A 25,286-nucleotide genomic window follows, 5' to 3' on the forward strand; every position below is an offset into this window, starting at 1 on the left:
GGAAAACTGAGCTTATTTTTCATCATCTAAAAAAAAGGAAAAAAACAGCTTGAATAGTTATGGCTTACTAACCACGTGAGGCTCTTTTCAGTGTAAATCAGTGGTAACAAATTTCAAGCATGAGATTTAAGAAGTGCTCAACTACATATGGGATGAGGAAGATGCAGATAGGAGCAGTGAATTGAAAACAGGGACATCCCTGAGCGTGTATTTTACAACAGCGTGCCTCTATTATTGGTGGGTAGTGACTTCTGTCATCTAGCATACCTCCTTTTGAGAACAATTTTTCATGTGCATACACTGAAACAGATGTCATAAGTGACATCATGTCATTTTTTTCCCAGAATCCATCGAACAATGCCACTTGTCCAAGCTCCTCATTAGAGCCCTGTCTTGCTCTTCGTTATCCAGTTGTAACCAAGATCAACAAGTCTGTTTTTTCACTGGATGTTTATAATGAGTTCAATACTTGCCTTTCCTAGTTTGCCACCTTCAAACTCAGCTGTGTAGTCAGATTATTTAAATTTAAAATACTATCTTGACAAAATTTCAAGTAACTTCTTGGTTATCACTTTGGTGGACTACTTCAGTCGTACCAGCACTGTCAGTTAGACGTAGGTGAATATTTAAAAAATTTATTCGGTAAAAGATACACTAGATGTGCTTCAAGTACACAGAGGTACTTGGGAGGGAGGTCAGGTCCTTAACATCAGTTCTGTTAGAATAATTGGAAGAATATTAATCAGTATTTTTTCTCTTGCTTCGTTCTGAGTTCGTGCTGCTTTGAGCTCATTGCACTTTTTGTTTTTGTGAAGATAACCCGGCCTTTGCAGGTCAGAGACAGAGATTTCATTCCGAGACACAGTTTGCAAATTTTAAATTATTATCTGCTCTGTTCAAGCTTTTACCGACAAATTAGTATTTGGGGATTTTTAGTGTGTTTCAAATATACTACTGGTTCCCCCACTGGCAAGACACCGAAAGTAACTGGTGGAGGTGACCTTAAGAAATATGCAGGAAAGGAGTTTGTCGTGGTTGTCTTACCAAGGACTTGGAAAGCATGGAAGGAGTTTTGTCTCACCTTATTTTTTGGAGATCTGAAATGCTGTATATTCCTAGTATAAGACTTGGTATGGACAGGCACTTTTAAAACAAAAGATCTGTTTTTCTGCACAAGTGAAATAAGATGGGGGATTTTTCTTATTGGGGATATTTTTAGATTTCTAAGGACTGACTGAAAAATGTTCATCAATGCCTTCAGTGAAATGTGGGACTTTGCAATTAAAATTATCTTCTTTCCTTTCATATTTTCTGTCCAAATGTGACATGGCAAAGAGCTAGGAAACGTTTTCTTTCCACATATTTTAGCTGCCAAAAATAACTTTTCGATTTTGGGTTACATAAAGTAGAAATTAGTCTTTGGATGAAATTTCCCCGAATGGAAGGGGACACTGGAAATTCATTTTCTATCAGCTCTAAATTTTATTGAGATTTGAATAAAAATTGCCTGCCCTCTCAATTAATCATGATTTTCCTGCTTGGCATTCGTGATAGCCTACTAGTTCTTTGGGAGGCCCGGGGTAAGGCAAGAAGAAAAGATCTGACAGCGGCGGGGGGGAGGGGAGCCACCAAAAATTCCTCCCATACGTCTTTCATTGCATTTGTTAAAATGAATGTTTGTTGGAGAGAGGGAGTGTCATACAAATCTAGATTTCAATAACACAGGACAGTGACAAAAAAGTGAACCATCTTGGGAAATGACTTTGAATTTCCTGGCTTTTGTCAGGTTTGTCACAGCTTTATCGTTTGCGGGGTTATTTTGTGTGTGTGTGTGTGTCGGTGAAATCCTTCTGGCTCGTACACTGAAACTGGAACTCTTCAAAGTATCACATTTTCATCTTAGTACTTATCTCCCTGATCTTAGAGATGAAAACATACCCCATAGTGTGTTAGATGTAAAAGCCATATGTAGGTGATGATACAGATGGTTATTAAGGGAGTTGATATAGTTAGCAACAGAGACATTGTATCTAGTCACTCTTCTTTTTTTTTCTCCTTTTTCCCTTGTAATTGGCTACGAGTGGCTCTAGATTTCCAAGGAGGGGCTTTCTCCACTACTTCATCATGAGCTGCCTGCCACTGCATTTATATTTTTTTTGTTTCTCCTTTTTTCTCTAATTCGTATTTTTCTTTTGACTGAAGGTGGAATGATACAACTTTTGAGACGCCCCTTCACAATTTTTTTTTACTCCTTGAGGGTTTCTCAGAAGGGTTAGTATCTCCACAGGGCAAAATTGATCCTTCTGGAAGACCTTCCAACTGTGCTTTCAGACAGGACACCTGCATTTTTTTCCCCTAGAGCCAAAATCTTTATCCACAAACATTAACATTTAACAGAAAGTTTTGTTAGGTGTTTTGTTGTACTAATTTTCGTTGTACTAATTGCTTGTGTCCCTTTTCCCATAGACCCCGACTGGGCCAGCTTGAATCTGGGAGCCCTCATATGTATTGAATGCTCAGGTATACACCGAAACCTTGGCACGCACCTCTCCCGGGTCCGCTCTCTCGACCTGGATGACTGGCCTATAGAGCTCATCAAGGTGATGTCTTCTATCGGGAACGAGCTGGCAAACAGTGTGTGGGAGGAGAGCAGCCAAGGCCATATGAAACCTTCGTCAGACTCCACAAGGTAGGCTTTCCTACTCCATCTCACCGAGGCACGCAGCGGGCAGGTGGTATGTGATACTGCACGTGGCCGAGGCTGTAAGCTCTGAGGACCTAAATCTGCATTTTGGCGTTGCAGTCAGAGGTGGTAGGGTGTTACGTTTTACAACATGGACTTTTAAAATTCTCCCTTGGAGTAAGCCTGGTAAAAATCATTACATATATATATCTTCACTGCATGCCCAGGGAGAACGTGTGTCAAGGAGGGCGGGGGGGGTGTCAAAAGTTGAGTGACCCCGTTACTTTTTCATTCTTGTGAAGGTTTCCTCAGCAGTTCTACAATTTTTTTGTTCAGTTGACTGACTGACAAAACAGCGGGAGATTGAAACCCTCCCGCCTGGTTGTTCCTCAATCTAAATTATACTGTAATGCGTTTCTTTGTTTCGGTCAGCCACAAAGTTCCTGGCTCTTGGACTATCAGTTTGTGATTAATGATCTGCCTTCAGTAGTTCAAGCTCACCCAGGAATTTGTACCTGGCCGTCAGGTCTTTGGGTTCTCATCACAGATGTTGAAAGCCCTGCTCACTGTGGACCTGCTTATTTTTTTTATGTGATATATGTGAAGGTGTAAGTTGATGGGGGAGTACAAGTTTCCTATGAGAACAGTATTTTACCTACCAGTCATAGCTCAGTACAGTGAAAGTCTTCTTTCTGCAATGCGTTGTCCTACTAAAAGCTAAAGATTTTTTATGCTTAAATTATTTGATTGGTGTCAAAGGAGGAAGCTGTTGTGAAAATACAGAATGTAAGTGCTAATAGTTATAACTAAGGTATTGGCTTGGGGGAAGCAGAGTGGCCTCTGGCAGACTGCATTTCAGCAGGGGGGTTCAGGCAGGAGAAAGACGACCTGGACTACCTTGCACAGCTGGGCCAATCTTTGAAATTGTCTTCAGAAGTGTGTTATAATTGTCTTAGGGCAAACTGCAGGGTGTCAGCCTGCATCCGAGCACTGGTCGGTCCCCAGGTAGCAAACGGCACGATGGAGGTTTAGCTCTCAGTGTTTGCCTCCTGCATATGAGAGAAATCAGAGGGAATTATATTCTGATTTTGTTTATATATATTTCTGGATGCTGCTTTTTCTAGTACTGGATCAAGTGAAATTGTAACTTGGGAGCATATACCTGGGCCACCTCCTACGGTGTGGGAGTAGATTTGTACTGTTGTCTGTAATAAAGTCAACTGTTTCTTATTGCATTATTTCGTTAGCACTGAAAAATGAATTTGTGGTGCCACCTTTGGTTCATCTTCGAGAATGAAGCCAGTACATTAATCAGGCTACTTAGATGAATGACTATGCATATAAAAATGTTCAGACACACCTACACAGAGATTTTGTTCATACATAAACTGTATGTCTGCTGTATACATGTATATTATTAGGCAGCTAATATAATGATTTCATCAGGTAGATTGAAATCAACTTATTGCTGCCTTTCAGTCATTAGTATTACTTTAATCCAGAGATCTTATATTGCTGCAACAAACAAATATATGTTGCTCCTTACTACTGAGGTGAGCCGGAGAGGAGATACCTCAGTTCTAAATACTTTTAAAAGGAAAAGGCATACACTGAATTGGATTTTTATTTTTCTAAAAAAAATATTATTTTAGTATACATATAATAAAGATGTTATCGTGAAAAATCTGAAATACACAACTGTGATTAAAAGAGCGCCGTCCTTTTGAATTAAATTATTCAGGTTTTTGTGTTTGGAAGTGAGTTTTACTTACAGAAAACCAACTTTGTTCTCTTTGTATTTCATGCTCAGAGCTTATTTTAATTCTTCTTTGTTTCTGTGCATCTTTGTGTTTATATTCAGCTGTTTGTATTTGTCAGTGACATAATTGCACTTTTTTTCCTGGACTCTAACATTTTTGAACAAAAGGTATAAGATTCATTTTATAAATATGCATTTCCATCTGTGTGTCCAAGTGCATGCTTAGATGATGGAAGAGATACTAGAAAAAATAGAATTAAGATTATGTGAAAATTTTCCCACAAAGCGATTGTAATCTTGCTTTGCTACTCCCATTTTTTCCACTGTTTGCAGTGGGGACTGAAGTGATATTTTTCACATAAATATCTGAAACATCTGCTTTTTGAAAGTGTGTGCCTCCTTTTGTTCTTTACTGTCTATTATGAAAATAAGTTCAAGTTTTTTATATATAAGTTATGCGTTCCATTTTCTTGCTGCTGTTTGCAGTTTTGCATGAAGAATCCTATCAGAAGCAGCTACAATGGACCTGAAGTGGGGTTAAACAAACCCCCCTTTTTTGTTGTTGGGGAACTGTAGGGGGAAGAGGCAACTAAAGTTGCGGGACTGGGGGAAGAGGCAAGAAAAGAGTGAGGAGCTGAGATTTGGAGTTCTGGTGGAGGAGGGATGGAGGGAGTCCAAGGATATTTGGAGATCAGGGAAGAAAGAATCATTCAGCAAAATTTCTTCTGAAGGGGAAGAGAGCTGATAGCTAGTGTTGGGGGGCTGTTTCTGCCCATCCTGGTGGGCTCTGGGATCAGCTGGAGTCTGAGAGCTGCTATATGCAGAAATTCACGCACTCAATATGCTCCTGCTTTAATGAGTTCTCTTCTCATCAAAACCCCATCAGATGGGAGAGGGAAGTACTCCCATGTTTTCCTCCAAGTTTCTCCTGAATGCGTTCATATCCCAATTCCCTTCTGCAACCCCACTTACTACATCTGTCCCGAGTAGTGCTCCCATTTTCAGTTCCACTACATAACTCATTAATCCACCCTCCATGGCTTTCCACATGTTTGCTCAGACCTTCAGGCTGTGCCTGCAAGCCAAGTATTGGAAACACAAGAACAGAAGATTTCCTAACTGTTCCCCCAGCTGATTCAAAGGCTTAGCACAAAGCATCAGTAAAAGACCTTAGACAAATACAATCTTCTCATGTGTTTCTTTGATAGGCATGTCTCTTAACTCTTCTGTCTCCGCTGTGGGCCCCCCCCCCCAACCAAAGCACCAAAAGTTGTCAGCACAATGATGGACCCTCTGTTAATAGACATTTGTAGAAGGGATCAGACATACATGGGTTTCGCCATTTCATGTTGTGTCTTTATATTGTAGATGAAGCCATCAGTGGAAACCCACAGGCTTTCTCCACAAATACTGAATCTGTTGGGCTGGGAGGCTCGAGGAGCATTCACATGCTGCACTAAAAGGAACCTGGAAGTCCTGACATGGCTTCAAAAGCAGTCCCTTCAGCTTGGGAGAAGTCAGCACTGATCACTGAATCATTGCAGTGGCATCCCATGTGTTTCTGTTGAGTAGAGGGAAGGGTGGAGAGACCCAGGGAGACTGATGTTTTGCAGGAGGGATTGCCAAATGGCTACTGTAGGCCATGGCATAATTAAAGAGTCTTACTCAGGAAAATGTCACCAATATTTATAAAAATAGAGATATGCCAGGCTTTGAGTACAGCTTGCATTTTTAATTTTGTACACCCAAAAATAAGTTAAATATTATCAAACTTAAGCCACATCAAATGTACCACACCACTGTCCTTTACTAGCCCACTCAAATTCACTTAAAACTCTTTCTTCAGGAAAGTCATGAGGAAAGATAAACCTAAAAATGTATTTTGAAGGTCAGAAAGGCTCTCAAATCAGAGGGTGTGAACTCAAAGCCTGAAAGTTTTGTAGCAAAAGGTATTACTCCTGTTACTTTCATCAAGGATATATTGCCCAGGTATGTCCTCTAATGTTAACACGTGCCAGGTCTCATAAAGTCTGAGAGGCAGCTTATAAAATAAGCAGATCTGTAGGTCATTTGGTGCCTCTGGATCAAAAGCAACACCTTGGATGGCCTTTAGCATTAAACTGGAAGGCAGTGCAGGTTATGGGAGCACAGGTGCAATGGGATGCCCAAGGAAGCAACGTAGAGTAAAGCAGTAGCATGAGGCGAAGTTCAGGCTGAGGGTGTTGGCGTGATTACGGGGGGGAAAGAGGAATAAATATGAGCTCCCCGGTGAGCACAAAAAGTTGGCAAAGCAGCTGAAAACCCAAGCACGGGCGAATACGTGCATGTGGAAGGGAAAGGGGACCAGCTGGCCTCTGAGCAGTGGTGTCCGTGGGTCCCTGATTAGGTCAGCTTTGGAAGGCTGGTAATTGGTTCCAGCAATTACCAGCAGCCCTGAGAACCGCCGCTCAAACTTCGGGAGCCCTGTGACAAATTGAAGCTGACTGCTGGTGAAGGAGTATCGACTTCCCATTTCTAAACAGGGGGATCATTAGTCAAGAAAAGCATCTTTTAATTACTCGCAGGAAGGGGGAAAAAAAGGAGGAAAAAAGGAAGAAGATCTTTCAGTATGGATCCTGCAACAACTGCCATTTTTTTCCAACTGTATTCAATATTAAATTTATTGTCTTGGAGGGGAGGGGGTGAGCAGGGAGAGTTTGCCTGTGGTCCCTCCTTCGGTAATGCAGGTTTAATTTGGAGTGAGAAGTCAAATTAGAGTAAATCAATGTTGTGACAATTAACTGGGTCTGGGGATGAGATCAGGATTTTCCCTTCTAATTGCTATTGATACTATTTAAGCACACTCTTAAAACATTGATTTGGAGTGGTGCGACACAGGAGTAGCCCGGTGGGGCAGGGGCAGAACTGCTCCATGGAGGAATGTTGGAGGTGTGGTGAAGCTAGCCTGGGGAGTCTGCGCTGGGTTTCACCTGGGCCTTTTGCACTGGTACGTAGATCTCCTACCAGATATTTAGCTTTCTTGTGGACACACCTCACATGCTTTGCTTTCTCCACGTACTATCCTTGCCCATGTGGCTTCTGGTTTTTAGACTTGCTTGCCACCATCAACTCCCTAAGATGTTGTTGGCCTTTTCCAAATGAAATGAGCTGCCACCATCTCTCTGCCTGCTCCAGGAGGTGATTATCTGCTCCCTGGCCTTCACCCTCTTTCTCTGAGCTTCCAAGGGCTCCATCTTGGTCTCCTTGGGAGTGCTGGAACGTGCCAGCAACAAGGCCACCTCCACTAGCTGGAAGCTGCTGGCCAAGAGGAGGGAGGGCAACATGATATTCAGGCACCATCCCAGCCATGCTTTTTGTTCTGCTCAAGTGATGCTGAATATATGCGTTAGCTATGTGCAAACCTTTAAGTTGAAGGGCTCCACCATTTTGGCATTTTTTTGAGAATATTCCTAAATAGGAAGAGCCTCCATCTCCATTAAAATGCATTTTTAAAGTGAGGGATGAGCAGTTAGTAGAAGCTCAGGCGTAGTTTTAAGCCCTGCCGAGGCAGTCCCAAGCAGCAGCTCTTTAAATGGAGCTTGGAGGTTGGAGCATCTGCTGCAATTTTGCTCGGGTAGTCTGTTTGCTTAGCAGTCACCCTGTTTATTCTGGTTACCAAAGGTTATAAGAAAATATAGAGGTTCTCAATGCTGTCTGAGAAGTCTGGAGTTGGGAGCCGGCAGTGTTGGGAATTGACTTTCACCTTAAGACGCAAGATCCAGTTTGATCCCTTGCTCACTAATGAACTGAATTTAATGGTGTCAGAAAAAACATTATGCAGCTTGACTGTATTTAGCAGACTTTTACAATCCTAAGCTGAAGCCTGGCTTGCCGTTTCAAGGCTTGCATCCGCTGTGCTGAGCATGCACTGGTTTCTGGGGGATAACTGGGGAGCGACTTCTATGAAAAATATTAAACCATGCCTTCTTTTTTTTGTAAAAATAATTATTCCTTCATTATAGACAGTACAGATAAAGGGCAAGCTCGGGGAAACTGAGTAGCTAAGATCCCAATATTGTATCCTGAATCTTGTAAGGATGCTTCACTTCATCTCTCTCTCATTTCTTGTTCCTTTTGGCCATCAGATTGCTGTTATAGTCCTGTTGGTCTCCAATTCCTGGCATAAGGCCGCAGGGTTACAAATGGGGCCTGGGGGAACATCAGTACCTCTCTATCCGCAATTGTCAGGTCTGGTTTCTTAGCGGTTCTTGGCCTGATGAGGTCAGTGTTTTGTGCCTTTTGAATGCTCCTCCATGCTTGACACCTTTCCCATTTCAGAGGTGGGGGAAGGGTGTTTTTAAAAATAAATAATAAAAAAAAAATTTATTGTGAAGGGCTGACCAGAACCCATCTGCAGTTGGGTGGCATCTGCTCCCCACATGTCACTTCCCTCATTAACAAGCAATTGAATTAATTAAATGCTACTCAGAACACGCATAACAAGCTACCGGCAGTGTCCAAATTAGCACTGATAATCAAGGATGATTTCCTTTATTATCCTGCTAAGTGGTGTGCAGGCTCTGATCTCCCTGTCTGCCCTCATCTATTTACATACCCCCAGCTTCTGCCTTTAGAAGCTGAGGTTATCTTACCTAGTTAATTTGCCACGATCACCAAGCATGGCGGATTGATATTCCTGCCTCTACTGAAGCAAACCTCCCCCCTTTCTCCCCCTTTCCTTCCTCCCCAAGCCTGGTCCTTTGTATCTCAAGCTCACTGATAAATTAAAAGCCACCCCTGTGGTCTCTCAAGTGAGTAATAGAGGCAGAAATTTCATTTTGCAACTGGCTGATTTAATGATCCAAAGGGTAATTAATGGCCTGATTATCTTAATGTTAAATATGTCCGGCAGCAATTACTGTGACCTCCCGCTTGTCAAGGTCCAGGCTATGCTCTTCTTTCAATTAAGTTCTCTGGGGCTTAATGGTATGAATAAACTCCTCTGATTCTATCATTCCGGACTCTGAGATTTAAGCGAGCTAGGGGCTCGTTTGGAGTTTTAATCAGCCCGTCTTCTACTTGAGCGATCAGAGTTAACAATTATAACAAGGACAGTTTAACTTTCTTTCTCCCCCCCTCCCCTTTCTATTTCTTTATATTTTTATTTTATTATTTTTTTAAGTGCTCGGAGGGAATTTTGTTGGCTGCAGCGGCAGCTTTGCTAGGCTAGTCTCTCCCTATATAAATTATCATGTGAATGCTGCTGTTTTTCCATTTGACAGGCTTAATTAATTGGCAGGAGCGCCCGAAAATGACAGTGCCACTAATTGCAACTCCAAGTCCATTTCTGTCATTGCGGCACGCTTGTCAGCGGGCATGCCCCGCTCCTCGCCACGGCCGGAGTTTGTTGACGTTTTCCATTTCAGTTTTCACATCTCATCGGGGGACATGATGGGATGTGATAGCCCAAGATGTGCCTTTGGGTTTTCCAGGCATGCAGTTTGTGTGCAAGAATGACATTTACTGCCAATAAAGTTTAGACAGCTGGGCTTCTGCCGACCCAACAGCTGCTAGGGGACTTAAGATTTGACTTAAGATATTTCAGCAAGTCCTACAAACAGGGGAGACTTTGGGAAGGAATTCATTAAAAGGAAAAAAAAAAACCAAAACACCAACAAACCCTGAGAGTCATAACTCACTCCTGGTCTTTCTGGTGGCTGAACTACACTGAGCAGCACATCTCCAGTGAGCTGGAGTTATATTAGCTCTGTTTTGGACAGCAGATATTTCATAAAGATAATGAGAAAAATGTATAAATTATTAGTTACAACAGTATTGCGTTTTCAAACGCACACATAAATAAAAAGACTGATTCATTGCTGCCAGTAAACTAAAACCTTTCCCCGTATGACTGTAGAAATGAACTGATTCTGACATGTAGATTGCATGCTTTCAGATTAGAGTCATTGTAATTGTTTTAAAATTAAATTAAAAAAAAAAAAAAATTTGTCACTTACCAGTAGCTTCCAGGAAATGCATCTAATAAGAATAACTAAGTGAGGCAAATGAAATGTCAGCTTGGGTGGCGGCTGGTCGGATTTCACTGTTTGGAGGCCTCAGAAGCTCCAATGCAATACTCCAGAGATGAAGGTTAGTAGTAGTACGACGTATTTTATTGTTCTTGTAGCTGCTTGGCAGACCTTGTCATCCAGGAGCTGATCCGGTAAAACACTGGTTCCTGTAGAGCAGCGTGGGAGATGCCTGGATGATTAAAAACAAAAACAAAACAACAACAACAACAACAAAACCCTCGACCCCGGTTGTCCAAGTTAATGAGCGCTTCAGATAAAATGCTCCCTGGTTCAGCTGCACGTTTCTTATGTGCAAATCTGTCTTTGATAAAAACTCAAACACTTTGTAAACAGAAGCCTAGTTTGCAATTATTATTATTATTATTATAATTGTAATTCTCATTGCCTGTGAAAGAGAAACCTGCAAAGGAAGTATTTCTGTCTCCTTCTGCAGTGCATTAGAGCATTTGTTAAAAAGCAGAGGTGTAAAAGCCACAATACTATTCTTTTTTTTAATCTAAATAGCATAAGAACCACTTTATTAAATTCTCTGAATATTTAGATTGTATGTGGACCTGGCACACTGCTCTCAGCATTCATATCTCGCATGGAACATACACATGCTCTGTGGGTGCTGTGATACAGTTGTGGTATGGATCCATATGGCCTATGGTCAGCTGAGATTTCCAATTACACTGGGTTTATAGTACGTCCTTTTCATCTTGCTTACCAGTTACTTTCTGGACAGTTTGCCCAAGTATTGCTGGTGTAGTCTAGAGTTTTTGGAGAAAAGAGCCAAAGAAGTCCTCATTGCTTTTGTCTTTTTCTCATTTTCTCTGGTGTCTCTCGTGTTAGACTATCCATACGTCCATTTGTTGTTCATCCTTTGAAAAATGTTTTTGAAGAGGACAGGGGAGAGCAATGTGTTTAAGCCTTGTTTTGATACCTGCTAGCTAAGATACCTCCTAGCTAAGACACTAAGATCCTTCCTCAAACCCCGATTTTGTGGGTATGGTGACAATACAAAAATGAAGATCAGAGTGGTAGGCCAGAGGCAATGGTCAAGCTTTGAACACTGGACTAAAGATAAAAAGAAGGGAAGGGCCTTCAAGGGGCCTTGAAAGAGAAGACAGGTAACTTTGCTTTCATACAAGAGAGGAAGAGGAAGGCAACAGTCCCTATTTTAGCAGCTTTTTGCCAGTTTCTTACAAGTCCAGAGACATTTGGTGGGTTTCTTCTGTAACATGTCATCCCCAGGAACTGTGGAAAACACTCACCCCTTTTTTTTGAAGGTAGTTTTCAGTGTTGATGAAAAACATTATTAGAAACCCGCTCTGAATACACCCAGGAGACTTGAAGGAGGACGTCCCTGAGTGTATTAAGCTTACAAATCAGAGCTGTTTGAGGGCATTCTGCTTCTTGAGGTTTCTGCAGTAGGACAGGTGATAGAGACTGAAATGTTTTACCTTAGAGGTACAGTCAACCCAAGGTACCTTTATTCTGCTGAGATTCTCTACAATTTTTGGTTCTGTTTTTGTGTGTATTTGGCTGCCACACTGAAAAGCATCAAGTTAAGCTGCAATTCCCTAAAAAAAGTTGATAGGCTGTTACGCTTTGGGAAATCTAGGATTCGAGTTCAGGACTCAAGCAAGGAGGATTTCTTTCTATTGTATGAACAGTGATGAGTAAGACAGTGGGGAGATGTATTGGGAGAACAGTATTCATAAGTCGATAATCAGCTGTCAGAAAAAGTGATATTTTTTGTTTGCTAGAATAAGAACCAGTCTGTTGGTTAAGTGCCTGTTCTAAAGGTCTCAAAACAGTGTAGGATCTTGGCTTCAAACTTAATTTTCGGTTTAGATATGGACAGATTATTTCTTGTTTTGAATTAGTTCTCTCCCAAACACCTAGCAGAGCTAGACAGCATCTCAGATTTGAAATCCAAAGTGTCTTCACTATGACTTCACATCTGCTTGGCCATAAGCTACTTGAAAAAGTCAACACAGAACTTACTAATAGAGATAACCATTACTGTGTTTATTAGAAATTACTTGGGCCGATGTTTAACTGTGGTACTACAACAGAGGAATGGAAGAGCTAATTAGAACAAAGATTAATTTCAAATGAGAAAAAATTGGATATCATATTGAGGGGGAAATATGGCTTACCGTCACGCTAATGGACAAAGGCAAGTACCACTTAAAATGAGTCAGATGCTAGCCACTGTGGATTAGTGTTTCCTCAGAAAATTCCTTGAAACCTTTATAAGCATTTAGAAAGAAAGTAGAAATGAGACTCAATCGCATGCCACAGCAAATTCAGCCGTAACAGAAGATGGACAACGGTACCTATATGACAGTGACATTTCCCATCCGTTGGTGACTATAGCCTCCCATCTATCTAACTGCAGCCCAAAATCATTGCAAACTTGCAAAGGGACAACTCCGTAAATAATGCTGTATTTCAGTCCAGAACCCAGACCAGGAAGATGGTTAACGCTTCTGCAGAAGTGTGAAGACGACCAAGTTAGTTTTATCTAGGGTCTTCGAGAGATCTAGAAGCCTTTTACTGAGAAAGCAGCATCAGACTTGGGTAGTGTGGTGTATGTGCTGAAAGAGGCCATCCACCTTTCCCTCCCTCCACTGAGAACCGCATGTTTCTGTCCTTGCCCCATAGTCATGCAAGCATGAGTCCAGTTAGCTCATGGATCCCATCAAAATCTATAGTTTTGGTGTATTAGGTTTCTTCTGGTTCGACAAACGGGTCCCTTCTACCCTGCAGCCTGTGTGACACTGCATCAATGTAAAGGAAGCGGTGGGAGTTCATGGCCAGGGGCAAGGGGGCAGATGGAGGCAGATCAGCCCTTCCAGCAGCAGCCTGCAGCTAGAGCAGATGAGGCATAAGGTGAAACAGCACCCTGCTATTGCTCATTTGGATCAGAGTACGGATTGGTGGTGAATAGTTTTGAAATAGGTAACAGGTATACTCTCGAGTACATTTCTCCTAATACATTTTTAAAAAATAAAAATTTTTACCTTGTCAAGCTTAGAATTGGCTGCATGGACTGGAGATTGAAACCATGCTAATTGTGAGATGTTATTTATGGTGTTTATTTTAGCTGTCTAAGATGAAATACCTGAATTAGGAGTACAGTGTAGTGCAGCTTTGCAGTCTGTGTAGTGTAGAGGAGTATTAAAAAAAAAAAAAAAAAAAAAAAAAACCACAAAATGCCACCACCAGAAACTTGATTAAGCTCATGTGCTCCTTATTTTCAGGAATTAGCATCTATCAAATCGGATGTTTTTTACTGGGAGGGCAACAGATACTTCTGTGACTCCAGGAGCAACTCCTTGTTCAAAAACACAAAAATTCTTGAACTTTGCAACAGAACATTTGCAGGGAGTACATTTATATTAGCTAGGCTCACTTGAACCCATTTTTTATCATTTACACTGAAATTAAGTTCCACACTGCTCAATGTATGTGTGCATGTGCATATCTGCTACTCCGTAACACCTGAGGAATAAATATGGAGAGTTTCATCTTAAATATGGCAAGCTAAAAGCAAGTGAAAAATGAAACTTACTGTATAAAGCATTGGGCAGCCTTACAGAAGCGATCTTTGCCCTCACGGTCTTTAATAGTAGCTATTTTATCAGTTATTTCCAAAAGGAAAAGCATTTAACACTCGTGTTGCTATCGAAATTCAGGCGTTTGTGAGGCTGAAACTAGTAATACTAAAAAGGCCAAAAAAAAGCAATTGAGGAAAAAAAATGCCAAATGCCAAGCATCAGCTATTACGAGGTCCCTCGGGTCAGGTCCAAAGGCTCATCTATGAGATGCGTTCAACTTCGGAAAGTACTGTAAGTTGAGTGCTTGCTGCTGCTGAGAAACTCAGCAGAGCTGCTTAGCTGGGAAGGAAAATATCCAGCATATTAAAAAAATACATATTTTGTTAGAAAGAGCTTATGTAAAACATTTTATGTGAAGCTTTTCTGTGTACTTGGTGTTTAACCTGTTTTCATTTCTCCTGCCCTAAGGTCATGGCTGTCTCTCTGTACGTCAGATCTTACCAAACATAAAGTCATTTAAACATATAATTCAAATTGGTTGATATACGTGGCATAACAGCAGTTACTCTAAAGCCAGTTTATTCCTGGTTTGTGCTGCTGAAGCTTTATTATATAAATTATTTTTAAAGATTCTATGCACGTTTTCTGCTGTTAAGAGATATATAAACCAATTGTGGTTAAATATGAGGACAGGCTGTCACTGGTTAGGCTGAGAGCCTGGGAGGGTGGTCCTCACGTTACCTTTTTCTGGGCTTAACTTAGATGGAATGTTATCAGAAGGTTGTGTTGCATGGACAACAAGCTTTCGGTAGTGGTCACTAGTGATGGTGGTAGTTAAGTTCCTTCATCCTCCCGCATTGTTTTTGACCATTTCAGCCCTTTGGAGGTTGTTTGGATGGCAGATGGCTTTGTTTGAGCTTGTGGTACAGCGGAGAAAAGAGCATGCCTAAAACCAGCAGTGGCAATGTTTAACAGTACTTTAAAAAAAGGCAGTGCCTTGCCGTGCTACTGGTGGCTTTGCTGGCCGGTGACACTAGGCACAGAAGCAGCAGCATGCCTTTGCTTTGGTCGTGGCTACAGAACCTGCAGGGCTCCATAACAGTAACTGTGACCAACTTTCTCTCTTTTGTGATTTTTTTCCTTTTTTTTCCTTTGTTTAAGACTGAGCTTTGTTTCTGGCTCTGCAGGAAGCTGGTAGCCTATGGCAAGGGACTGGGGAGATAAGACTTCAGTAAGATAACTAAATGAAAAGGGCAGCAGTGAAAAGATGGTGCTGGCTTTTGACTGGACTGAAACTTGATATGCACATCAGCCCAAATGCAGTTTCCCCACAGCTCTCAAATATTATCCATTTGTCAGAGGCAATGCGCTTACTGCTGGATTTTTAGATGTGCGGGTGCTGGTGGGGGAGCCAGCAGTGAACCCCTGAAAGAGAAGAGTGACCGGAAGAAATAAGACCACCATCACTCCAGCTTTAAAGTAATTAAATAGCAGGCTAAAATGTGTTGAGGTGAACACAGGTGACGAATTGGAGCCTTTAGAGGGTAGGAATTAGAGTGAAATGAAATGCCTTACTGTGCCTATTAACTAGATTGTGCAGACAGTGCAAAGTCCTGTTGCTGAAGCATTTTTTGTGCGAGTCTGCAGAGATGTGCGGTAGTGAGAAGAAGCCATCTCTTAATAATTGGTAAGCCTCAAAAGGTACAGATGGGATATGCTTCAAAAAGTCTTCATGCTGAACAGATGATTATGTCATGACCTAGAAATCTCCCAGCTAACTTTCTTTTTCCCCAAAACATTTAAATTTTCCTGATTTCATCCAGGTCAGAATTTCTAAGTGATGTTTTTGTTGTATTTTCACTTCTTTACAGCACCAGCCAGACTTGGAAAACCGAGGTGCATGCACAATTAAATCACAACCTCCATTAACACTTTTAAGACTCCTCCACAAGTGGAAAGAATAGGATTGTGTCACTGTGTACTAAAACTGAAGGGTATCTTCAGCCTCCAACTTGAGATAATATCTAGAAGTTGACTTTTTTCCTTTCTCATCTCAAGAAGCAAAAATTTGCAGCTTCTAATCCTTTGCTAATTACAGGCGTGTGCTCCTCTCTGAGCCTTTCCAGACCAGATCTGCTTTGGCCACTTGTGTAACTCCTACAGCTCAGACCAGTCATAAATAGGTACCTGAGATTGCTTGGATTGGCCTGTTGCAGTAAGGAGAAAAAGAGGGGAAAAAAAGCAGCTACAGAAATTAGAGTTACTTGTTCAGACATGCAGTCAAGGAGAAATCAAAGTTTTAATGGATTTAAAATATTGCAGTTGCAATTTTGAGAATTAGGCAGAACTGCAGTTTTGGTTGGTATAGGTGCACCCAGCCGTGGTTTCAGCTGGCTGTTGTGGGCACCATCACCAGTGGGAGAGTATTGGTGTAGGTCAGTGCCTGCTTTGGCTGGCATCCCTTGGGGGAAGACAAGGATTTACTGGTGTGCCAGTGCTGTATGCACACTGCAAGTGATCCGCATACATGGTCTCTGGGAAATGTCCAGCCCTCTGCTTGTGCATGGGGTGACTATGTGCAGCACAGGTTTATTGCACACAGCCTTTCCTTGCTGTTCAAATCATCAGATATTTGTGAGCCTAGAAAGGCTGAGCACTGCTGCCTTCCATAGGGCTGGCCAGTAATCTCCACTGCAGTCTATAAAAGAGGACAGGTTTCCCAGCTGGAGAGATGTAGACCACGACCTGCAACATGCTGATGGGCTGTGGTAGTCAGATAAGCTGCCCACGTTGTAGCTAAGGGTTGGGCCCCTTTTAGACACACAGTGAAACCATTCAGCTTATCAGGTCACTTCTGGAAATAATAGCCATTCCCTCCTGTAAAGTAAGTATTATGTTCAGTTATAATTTGGTTGGATCTTTTCTTGTTGGCTTTCTTATTTAAATAGAAATCCACTGGCACTAGCATTTTGCAGACAGATATAGGTTTTTCTCCATGGAGCCAGACTGTAAAATATTGCTGAGTTTACATGTTAAAGAACCATGTTAATAAAAGAAAAAAAAGAGAGAAAAAGAGAATATCCCATAGCTTCAAATGAGAGCAGGGTAGGAGCTCTGCAGAGACAACTTGCTTTACACTTTTAAGAGTTCGCCAACCTCATTGCTTGGCTTATTGCTCTAAGGCAAGTTAATTAAAGCCAACGGAGAATCTAAAATTGGGGAAGGGGAACATTTCTTAATTATGTTGTGTAATTTCTCTCTAATTCATGTCCTTTCGAAACTCAGCCTTTGTGAAGCCCCTTGCCTGTGGCACCCCATGCAGATCAGCCCCGGGACCGGTATGGCAGCCTGTGGCTGGCACACAGGTTTGCTGGTGCCTCCATGAAATGTATTTGGAGGCTAGATAAACTCAGCTGCATAAGGTCCCTTTGAAATGCAAGGTATCCATTTTGTATGACTGATGACAGTTCTGTTACAGTAAGTCACCAAGATTTTGAATTTTCTTCATGTGGACATAGCATGGTTTCACATTTACAAGGGGTGTTAGGGTGTTTGGAGGGGAGGCGTGGAGAACCAGACTAGACCTAGGGTTGCGCAGAACATGCTCAAAAGAAATGAGAGAAGAGAGTGTCCAGAAAGTGACTCTTCTGATAAAGTTTTGGGACTCATGAAATTAATATATGTCCAAATCCGCTGTTTTAGCTGGTGTTTGTTGTCACATTTGTGTTTTTGTGGAGCCAGACAGCTCACTGAATACCAATGTATGTGTTAAAATGTGGAATAAGAGAGAGAGGAGAACATGAGATGTCACGGGGTAAATCTTTCTGTAAGCTTCAGAAAGGATGTTTCAGTAGTGCAAGGAAAATACCCTTCAGAAAATGACCAACATGAAACGTAATACTGTATTAAGAGGCAAGTGCATGTGACATCCTGGGGGAGAGAGGTTTTGTTTTTATTTTTAACAGTTGAGATGTGGCGGACCATCTCACTGCCATAGTGGGATGTACAGGAATCAATCTGGCCTACAGGGAAGGCTTTCAGGATAAAGCAAAAAATAGTATTGACAGCCCAAGAGTAATTAATAAAAAAAAAGAAGCTGGTTTTATTATTCCTCAGATTAGAGACAAATAACTTGGGCTAACAGACAGAGCTTCATGTATTACAGGAAGGTGTGTAATGCACCAGAGCTCCAGCTCACCGAGCAAGAACAGGACTATGTGTTTCTGAGGAGGGGAATGGGATGCAGTGCCTGGCTCCTCTGCGGGGAAACTGGTTGAGTCTCAAGTTAATCATGAGAATAATTTGTCAAGCAGTATTTAATGGACAGCTTATGAGTGTGTATGTGGGCAGGGTAGCTTGTAAATTTGAATGTGCCTATTTTCTTTGACAGCAATCAATAACTGTGCTGTTTATTAATGTACTTTGAGAGGTCTTCTCAGACTTTTTATGATTGGTCTGGGCTCTCTCAGATCAGTCAAAAAGAAATGACAAAGCAGAGCAGGGCTTCTGTGTTTACAATCAATATTGTGCTTTTGTTTTCATGCAAATAGAGGAACTGTAATATGCTTTTGCTTGGGGCCCACTTATTCCGCTCAGTGCAAGGCAGCAGACCTGGTGAGGAGGGTTGGATTGCGAAGTAGGTGCCAAAATCTGCTTGGACTGGAGCAGGAGCAGGCGCTAGTTTGGTTCATGGGATGGTCTTGGTGCACACAAACAAGATTCCCTTTGGAGAAACCCAACTGGAAGCTCCGTGTGCACCCAATGTGCTCCGGACCCTACTTTGAACATCAGGGTTGAACCCATGGTGCTTTGAACCTCTTGGACAGTTGGGAATGTTTGATTCAAAGGATGAGGCTCAATCAATTAAAGGTAATGCCCCTGGATTGTTAATATATAGGGTCCTTGGCACCAGCTGCTCCAACCTACACGTCTGTTCCTATTGCACCTGTTTATTTGCTGGTGTAGGCAGAGCCTGAGTTTTCCACAGAAAGCAGTAGATTGAATTATGTCGCCTGGCCCAAACCCAGCAATCATCTCTCATTTGAAGTGCTTGCTTTGAGGTTTCCTCAGGGTTTGCAGTATAATTTGGGGGCCTTTTGCTAACGTCCAGTTCTTGCTGGCCTCAGAGTATTTGATTCTGGGTTTTTAATGGTATCTTGATAAGTACAGATTCATCTGAGGTGTGTATGTTTACCAAACATATATTTGTCAAGCACAGCAAAATAATATATAAAATATATAAAATATGAAATATTATTTTAAAAATGTGTACAGTACCCTTTCGCTATTAGTTCAACATTCAGGAAACTTTTTTTTAAACAGTGAAACTAAAAATTAAATATTTTCTGTAATACACAGTTTTTATCCAAGAGTACATTGGGTAGCAGTTTGCAAAGCATGTAAATAAAACTTGGTTCCTTTGGGGGGGAGGGGTGCACCTTGGGCCTCAGTTAAAAATCTGAGCTTCCTTTAAGCCAGAACTACATCAGCAGTGAAAGTGGGATAAGAGTCACGGTAATTCAGCTCGATACAGGGATCGAGGTGGGTGCGTGTCATGACCACAACTTGCCAAAATAGAAAGGGAATTTCGGAGAAGAGCGATAAGAAAGATTTCAAGTCTTCAGTGAGTATCTTCAGGAGGAGATGCTTAAGGGGGTTAATGAAATTATAATTATGGGGGGATGGAGGGGTTCATAGGCATTTGGAGGTGATACGCTCCTTGGAAAAATGGGTTATTGTAGTTCAAGAAAGTGTTTGGACTGGTTACCTTAAGCTGTGCAGTCATATCCCAGGGAAAGCAATGAATCCCACCGCTAGTAAACACATGATGGGGAGCAAGGCAAGGGACCGAATGTTCTAGGTGGCCTTTACTTTCTAGATTCGCTGAATCTCTGATAAGGAATCTCATAGCATTCAGCAGCTATAGCAGATTTTAAAAATATTTCTTCCTGTTTCATATTGAGTCCTCCATCACTCCAGAAGACTACAGAAATCAGCTGAAATCAAGATCTAATTCCAGTGCTCTTTCCTCCCGTGTCCCCTGCTCCCCTCTTGCATCCGCTGGATGTCCATTTCTGTAAGTTTTCCCTTCAGAACAAACCTATCATTTTTCACCACAGGATATTTACAGCTTCAATCAGTGCCAAATTCAATTGGCTTCTGATCTCATCGCTGGAAGTTATAGATGCAGATATTATTTGCACTGCGGTTAATTATGGAGCAATCAAACTTTGGCTTTTCCACTGTAATTTCCTCTGCCAGCTAATTTAATTAATCACCCCCAGCTCAGCTCTTCCAGCTGCGACCGGCAGGGTCATTAATTAGACATGTGGTGGTAGCTCATAGACCAGTTCCTGTGAAGGGGCTGCTGCCCACTTGATCTCTAAGGGAGCAATAGCTTTTTTTTGAAGCATCCAGGCAGGATTCGAGGAAGCTGCCAGGTTATTGTATTCCTCAGAAGCAGAGGCGATTCCCAAATGATGGACTGCAAGCAAGCAGTGGGATTGCTGGGACTGCAGGCACTCAGCTCACCAGGCATGGTTTGGCAAGGCAGGACTTGGGATCACTTCCCCACCGAGATGTGATTTAGGGTCTGACCCAGCAGTTCTCAGTGGTCCATCCTTTCTGGTCTGATCCAGGAGCTAAAAATAAAATGCTCGGAAACTTGATAGACCTCCTTCTGACTGTTTGTGGGAGCTGCCTGGCTTTTGTCAGATGGAAAATACAAAACTTCCTAACAGACAAGAAATTAAAACATGCATTTTAATAGCCAGATCACATCAATGATAGGAACTTTTTTTTTCCCCCCACTATAAAGGCCATACAAAATAACCAGCTAGGTCTGTCATGTTGTTTGGATCTCAGAATAATCAGTAAATATTATTTTTTTGAGGGTGGAAGAACCTTTTACAGTAGACAAAATGGGTTGATTACTTACAGCTTAAGAATCTCATCCTGAACATTACCAGCAGAGGGCAAGTGATTTGGGACATGTGATGGCCCAGCCTAATAGCCCTGGAAAGTCCAAGCATTTTGCAGGGAAGACAACGGATCCTTAGTCTTCACTCTTGCATGGTCTGTTTTGATAGTCAGCAATAACAGACCCTGCCCGTTGGGTTCTACTCTGCATCTGAAATATCAAAGCATTCTGCAAAGCCACTGTGTTCTCAGCCTGCAAATACAGTTGTAAGCATCCTTTGTTTTATTACCAGGATCTTCTTTATCCTCCTTGGAGTGCCAGCAAAGCCATTGGTGTTCCCATCACACCACATATTGGTTCTTGGAGTAGGTAAGCTAGAAAAGCTGAAAATCACCAGGATAGTTGTAGCTGTTGGGCAGCTTTTTCAACAACATACGACAACTAGCTAGTTTTACTGCACTTTGATTTCGAACCTGTTGCAAAGCTGTCATTTCTAATCAGTGCATCTGTCTGCCAGCGGTAGATTGCTGATGGATTAGTTGGAGTCTCCCCCACTTCTTTTCAGAATAGACAAACTCCACTCAAGACAACTGTTTTAATCATCTTGGGTCACAAAGCCTCCTTTCAGACTCTTCTGTCCAAAACATCCATCAAGCCCACCCAGTAATAGTAAACTGAAAGTAAAAAAATCAGTTCTCTTCACCGCGTAACTGTAACTGTGCCTTTTTTAATAGCAAAACAGCACTGTGGACTCAGGTGAGATCCCTTTTCTGAAGGAGGAGAAGGTGCTTCTGATGCAACTCTCCCTTCAAATGCATCATACTCTTCACCGGTGGCTTTTTTTCTTCCTTGTACCTCTCAGAAGATTCCCTTAGTCTGAACTGTTTTGGGAAGACGTTTTCAATACAAAGTCCCTTCCTTGCTCGCGGTCAGGGAGAGCTTTAAGGATTTTCACAAAGATGTAGTTCAGCAACTGTTTCAGAGTGGAGGGGTCACATCTGCTTCTACCATCACAAGAAGATTGTTGACATGTTACTGCCATCAAAACCCTGAATAAAAGGGACTTGTAATTGGTAAGAAAGCAGCCTGCCTCTTCAGAGAAACTGTACACCTTGCTTTGGAGCAAAAGTTAGTACTTCTACTAGACATCAGTGCATACAAACTTCAGCAGGTAGCAGCCAGATCACTATGGTAGGAACGTTCCTTTTGGAAAACCTTTCTCAGCTTGAAGTCAATAGTCTCATAGCTGGAAATGCTGCCGCTGGAAGGAGCGGGGCCCGTGGGGATCTTATATCTTTACCTTAAAATGTACTGCTAAATAATTTACCACCCAAAAGTAGAACAACTGCCAGTGTTAACTAGAAGATAATCTGCTATGATCCTCAGCTATGAATCTGGAATGATCCTCAGTTCCTCGTTGAAGAAAGGCAGCATCTGAAATTCCTAAAACAACCATCAGTGTTCTATAGGCAAGCTGGAAAATTAGTTTGTTTTTGCTCTGCAAAAATTATAATTGCACTAAGTCTTGATCAGCAGATTGCAATCACCCTGTGCTACTTCACCTGCTCATCTCACTTGGTTTTGTTTTATTTGAGCAATAAATATCTTAAATCTTCCCAGAGCTATTGCATGTCTTCTGTGGAGACTCATCATAGTCCTGCCAGGCATTCATCAAGGCTTCCAATGAACCACCACATTAAGTATTCCTCTGCTCCTTATCAATCAAAACAGTTTACTTATAACTTTATTTTTTCCTCCTGAAGTAATCAAAATTTGATATTCCACAGATTGCAGAAAATTGTCACTGCTGTATTCTGGGCTAATCCATCACATGAAACAGGCATAATTTGGGCATCAGAAGAGCATTAAATGTTTAAATAAGCAAAAGCCAGTCAATGAGAGAGTCCATTAACCGCTCCAGATGACAGGGCAGAAAAATGTTTGGATCACAGGTATGTCGGGAATTGCAGCACAGACCTTACAGAGCAATGGGGCATCTACGTTCTGCAACAGGCAAAAGATTTTCTGTGTTTTTCATGATATTGCTCAAATATTCAGAAGAAATACATAAGCCAACAGAATGGCATGAGTTTTTTTAGCTTAGGCTGCAGTATGAAGCTCATTCAGCTCTTTGTGGAAGATAGGCCAGGAGATAGTTAAAGACTTCAATCACCTTCCTGTAGCCTTGTTTTCTTCTGTACAAGCTAGTAACAGCTTTCAGGAGTAGCTTGTCTATTAATGATGAGAGGGGGAAAAAGTCATTTTTATCCTGTAGACTTGAGCAAAACATACTCATTTGCCATCTTCAGTTCTTGAAATAACTGCTCTGATAGTAAATGCAATGGGCAGGCCCCATGTGATGAGACTGGCTGGTGTAGATGTGTGTGTAAGATGTTTCACTAGTTCTTGAGAAGTGCTGGGGGACTTAGGCCCACCTTGAACTATGAAAGGTGATGACACTTCTCACAGACTCTTCTCAGCTGGATGGCGACTGCTGGATGGTGACTGCTGTATTTCTCTGTGAAACGCCAATTCCAGTTGATTTGGGAGAAAATTCTCCACGGAGAGGCTGTGGATGTGGGATTTCTTGTGCCTTTATTCTGTGGCAAGGACCCAATCCGAAAGCCTCCTTGGTGGAGGAATGATGGTCTTCTGGTGAGCATTATGATCCTCTTGTGATTTGGCAAAGCATCAGCAAAGTAGATGTTGTGTCACACTGGATCAAGAATATGATTTGCGTGTAGTCACAGCCCGCGTTTCTTCTGTCCTCTCCTATTTGAGTCAAGGTGCATTTTAAACTAATTTCCCCTTCTAGTAGTAATTACATGTATACCATTTCCCTTCACTTGGCATTGTAAACCAAGCTCTTTCTTTTCAAGGGGAATAAATACTACGTGCAACCAATGGAGTTCTGCCACGCCAGCATATTCTGCACCGATCCAGGGGCACATTTTCCCTTCAAAATCAAAAAAGACCTATTGTAATTAGAGTGTAAGCCTTGTTTTAAAAGGGTGACTGGCAAGAGGAAATTATCAAGACTTGAGACAGTAATTATCAGCCACTGAAAATAGCAAATCAGGCTGTCCATACCAATATCCCAGAGGAAGGTGCCCCAGGAGGTGCGGAGAAGGGTTAGATTAGAGCCGCCTGGGCGCAAGCCCTCTGAGCTGCGGAAGGTGCCGATTGTAGTTGTCAGTTTTCTGCTGTTATAAGCTCTCCTGCTATAAATACAGCCCAGCCACCCTCATCTTAAAAGGATCCTTAAACCTTCCTTTTCTCCCCTTCCACTGCTTCAAAAACACAGCGGCTGACAGTCCAAATGTTTGAAATAATTGGATTCTGCATTCTAATTCATCTGTAAAGTATTCGTTGATTAAATTAGCCTAATAGATATTATTTCTTACATGACTGCATAATTTCATCCTGATTGGATCACTATGGCACTAACGAGTCCCCCCATTTACTATTGACTTGAGAATCACAGAAGGCTAGAGATAACTATCATCTTGTTTCCATTTTTTTCTTTCCCAGGCTAAAAGTTAAACTGATCTATACTAAAAGGGCATACAGCCGATGCTCAGGTACAGTTATATGTTAGTCTTCGAGACCAGTGTTAGAATGAAAAAAATATTGGTTTATATAATCTTGAGCCCTCTTTTATTTACTCAGTGGGTTGTTCTGAAGCAGAAAGATTAACTGACCATTTAAATTCCTTTGGGGGAAAATGGAAATATTTTTAAATAAAATACATTTTATTATCTCATCAAAACAGATAGGCACATTGCAAATGAACCTCATAAGGACTGCACACATTCAGGGAAATGAAAATACTCCTTTAAAGATAATGTTTCAACGAAGTGGTTTTAGCCTCTATTAGTAAGATTTTTCTTTGAGCTGTAATTTGAGTGTAACCAAGAGAAAGGAAGAGGAAAACAAAATTATATTTAGTTTTCATGCTAAATGAGAGCAGATATTTCTTTCCTAAGAAAGAAGGAGCTACCTTGGAGTCCCGCTCATCTGCCGTAAGGATGACAGGCTTGCGCCCCTCTAGCTCTCCGCATGCAACCAACTACCCAACCCAAGCAGACCTCCTTCTGCAGAGGGTTTTTGTTGGGAAGGGGTTAACACTGCGATTGGCTTTTTCCCCTGCCCCAGTGGCTGGAAACAGCTGGTGGGTTTTGTATAGCGCCGGTGAACTGAGCAGTCGAAAGAAGTTTTTGGCAAACACTCGGCCTGCCTGGGACAAGAAGAGGTGGGTCAACTCAGGAAACGGTTTTCATGAGCAAACGGGGGAAACAATGAC

The 25,286-nt window shown here is 41.8% G+C and overlaps 1 protein-coding gene across 2 annotated transcripts in view; it reads left to right on the top strand.

Annotated features, from left to right (window-relative positions):
* AGAP1 (ArfGAP with GTPase domain, ankyrin repeat and PH domain 1) overlaps nucleotides 1–25,286 on the top strand; it is a 267,477-nt gene that overhangs the window by 227,512 nt on the left and 14,679 nt on the right. For both annotated transcript variants that reach the window (XM_009320776.1, XM_009320777.1), the window contains one exon: nucleotides 2,467–2,689. In XM_009320776.1, the coding sequence (XP_009319051.1) occupies nucleotides 2,467–2,689 (223 nt within the window). The remainder of the gene's footprint in view (nucleotides 1–2,466; nucleotides 2,690–25,286) is intronic.

Source organism: Pygoscelis adeliae, unplaced genomic scaffold (assembly GCF_000699105.1).
Source record: "Pygoscelis adeliae isolate BGI_AS28 unplaced genomic scaffold, ASM69910v1 Scaffold63, whole genome shotgun sequence".
NCBI lineage: Eukaryota > Metazoa > Chordata > Aves > Sphenisciformes > Spheniscidae > Pygoscelis > Pygoscelis adeliae.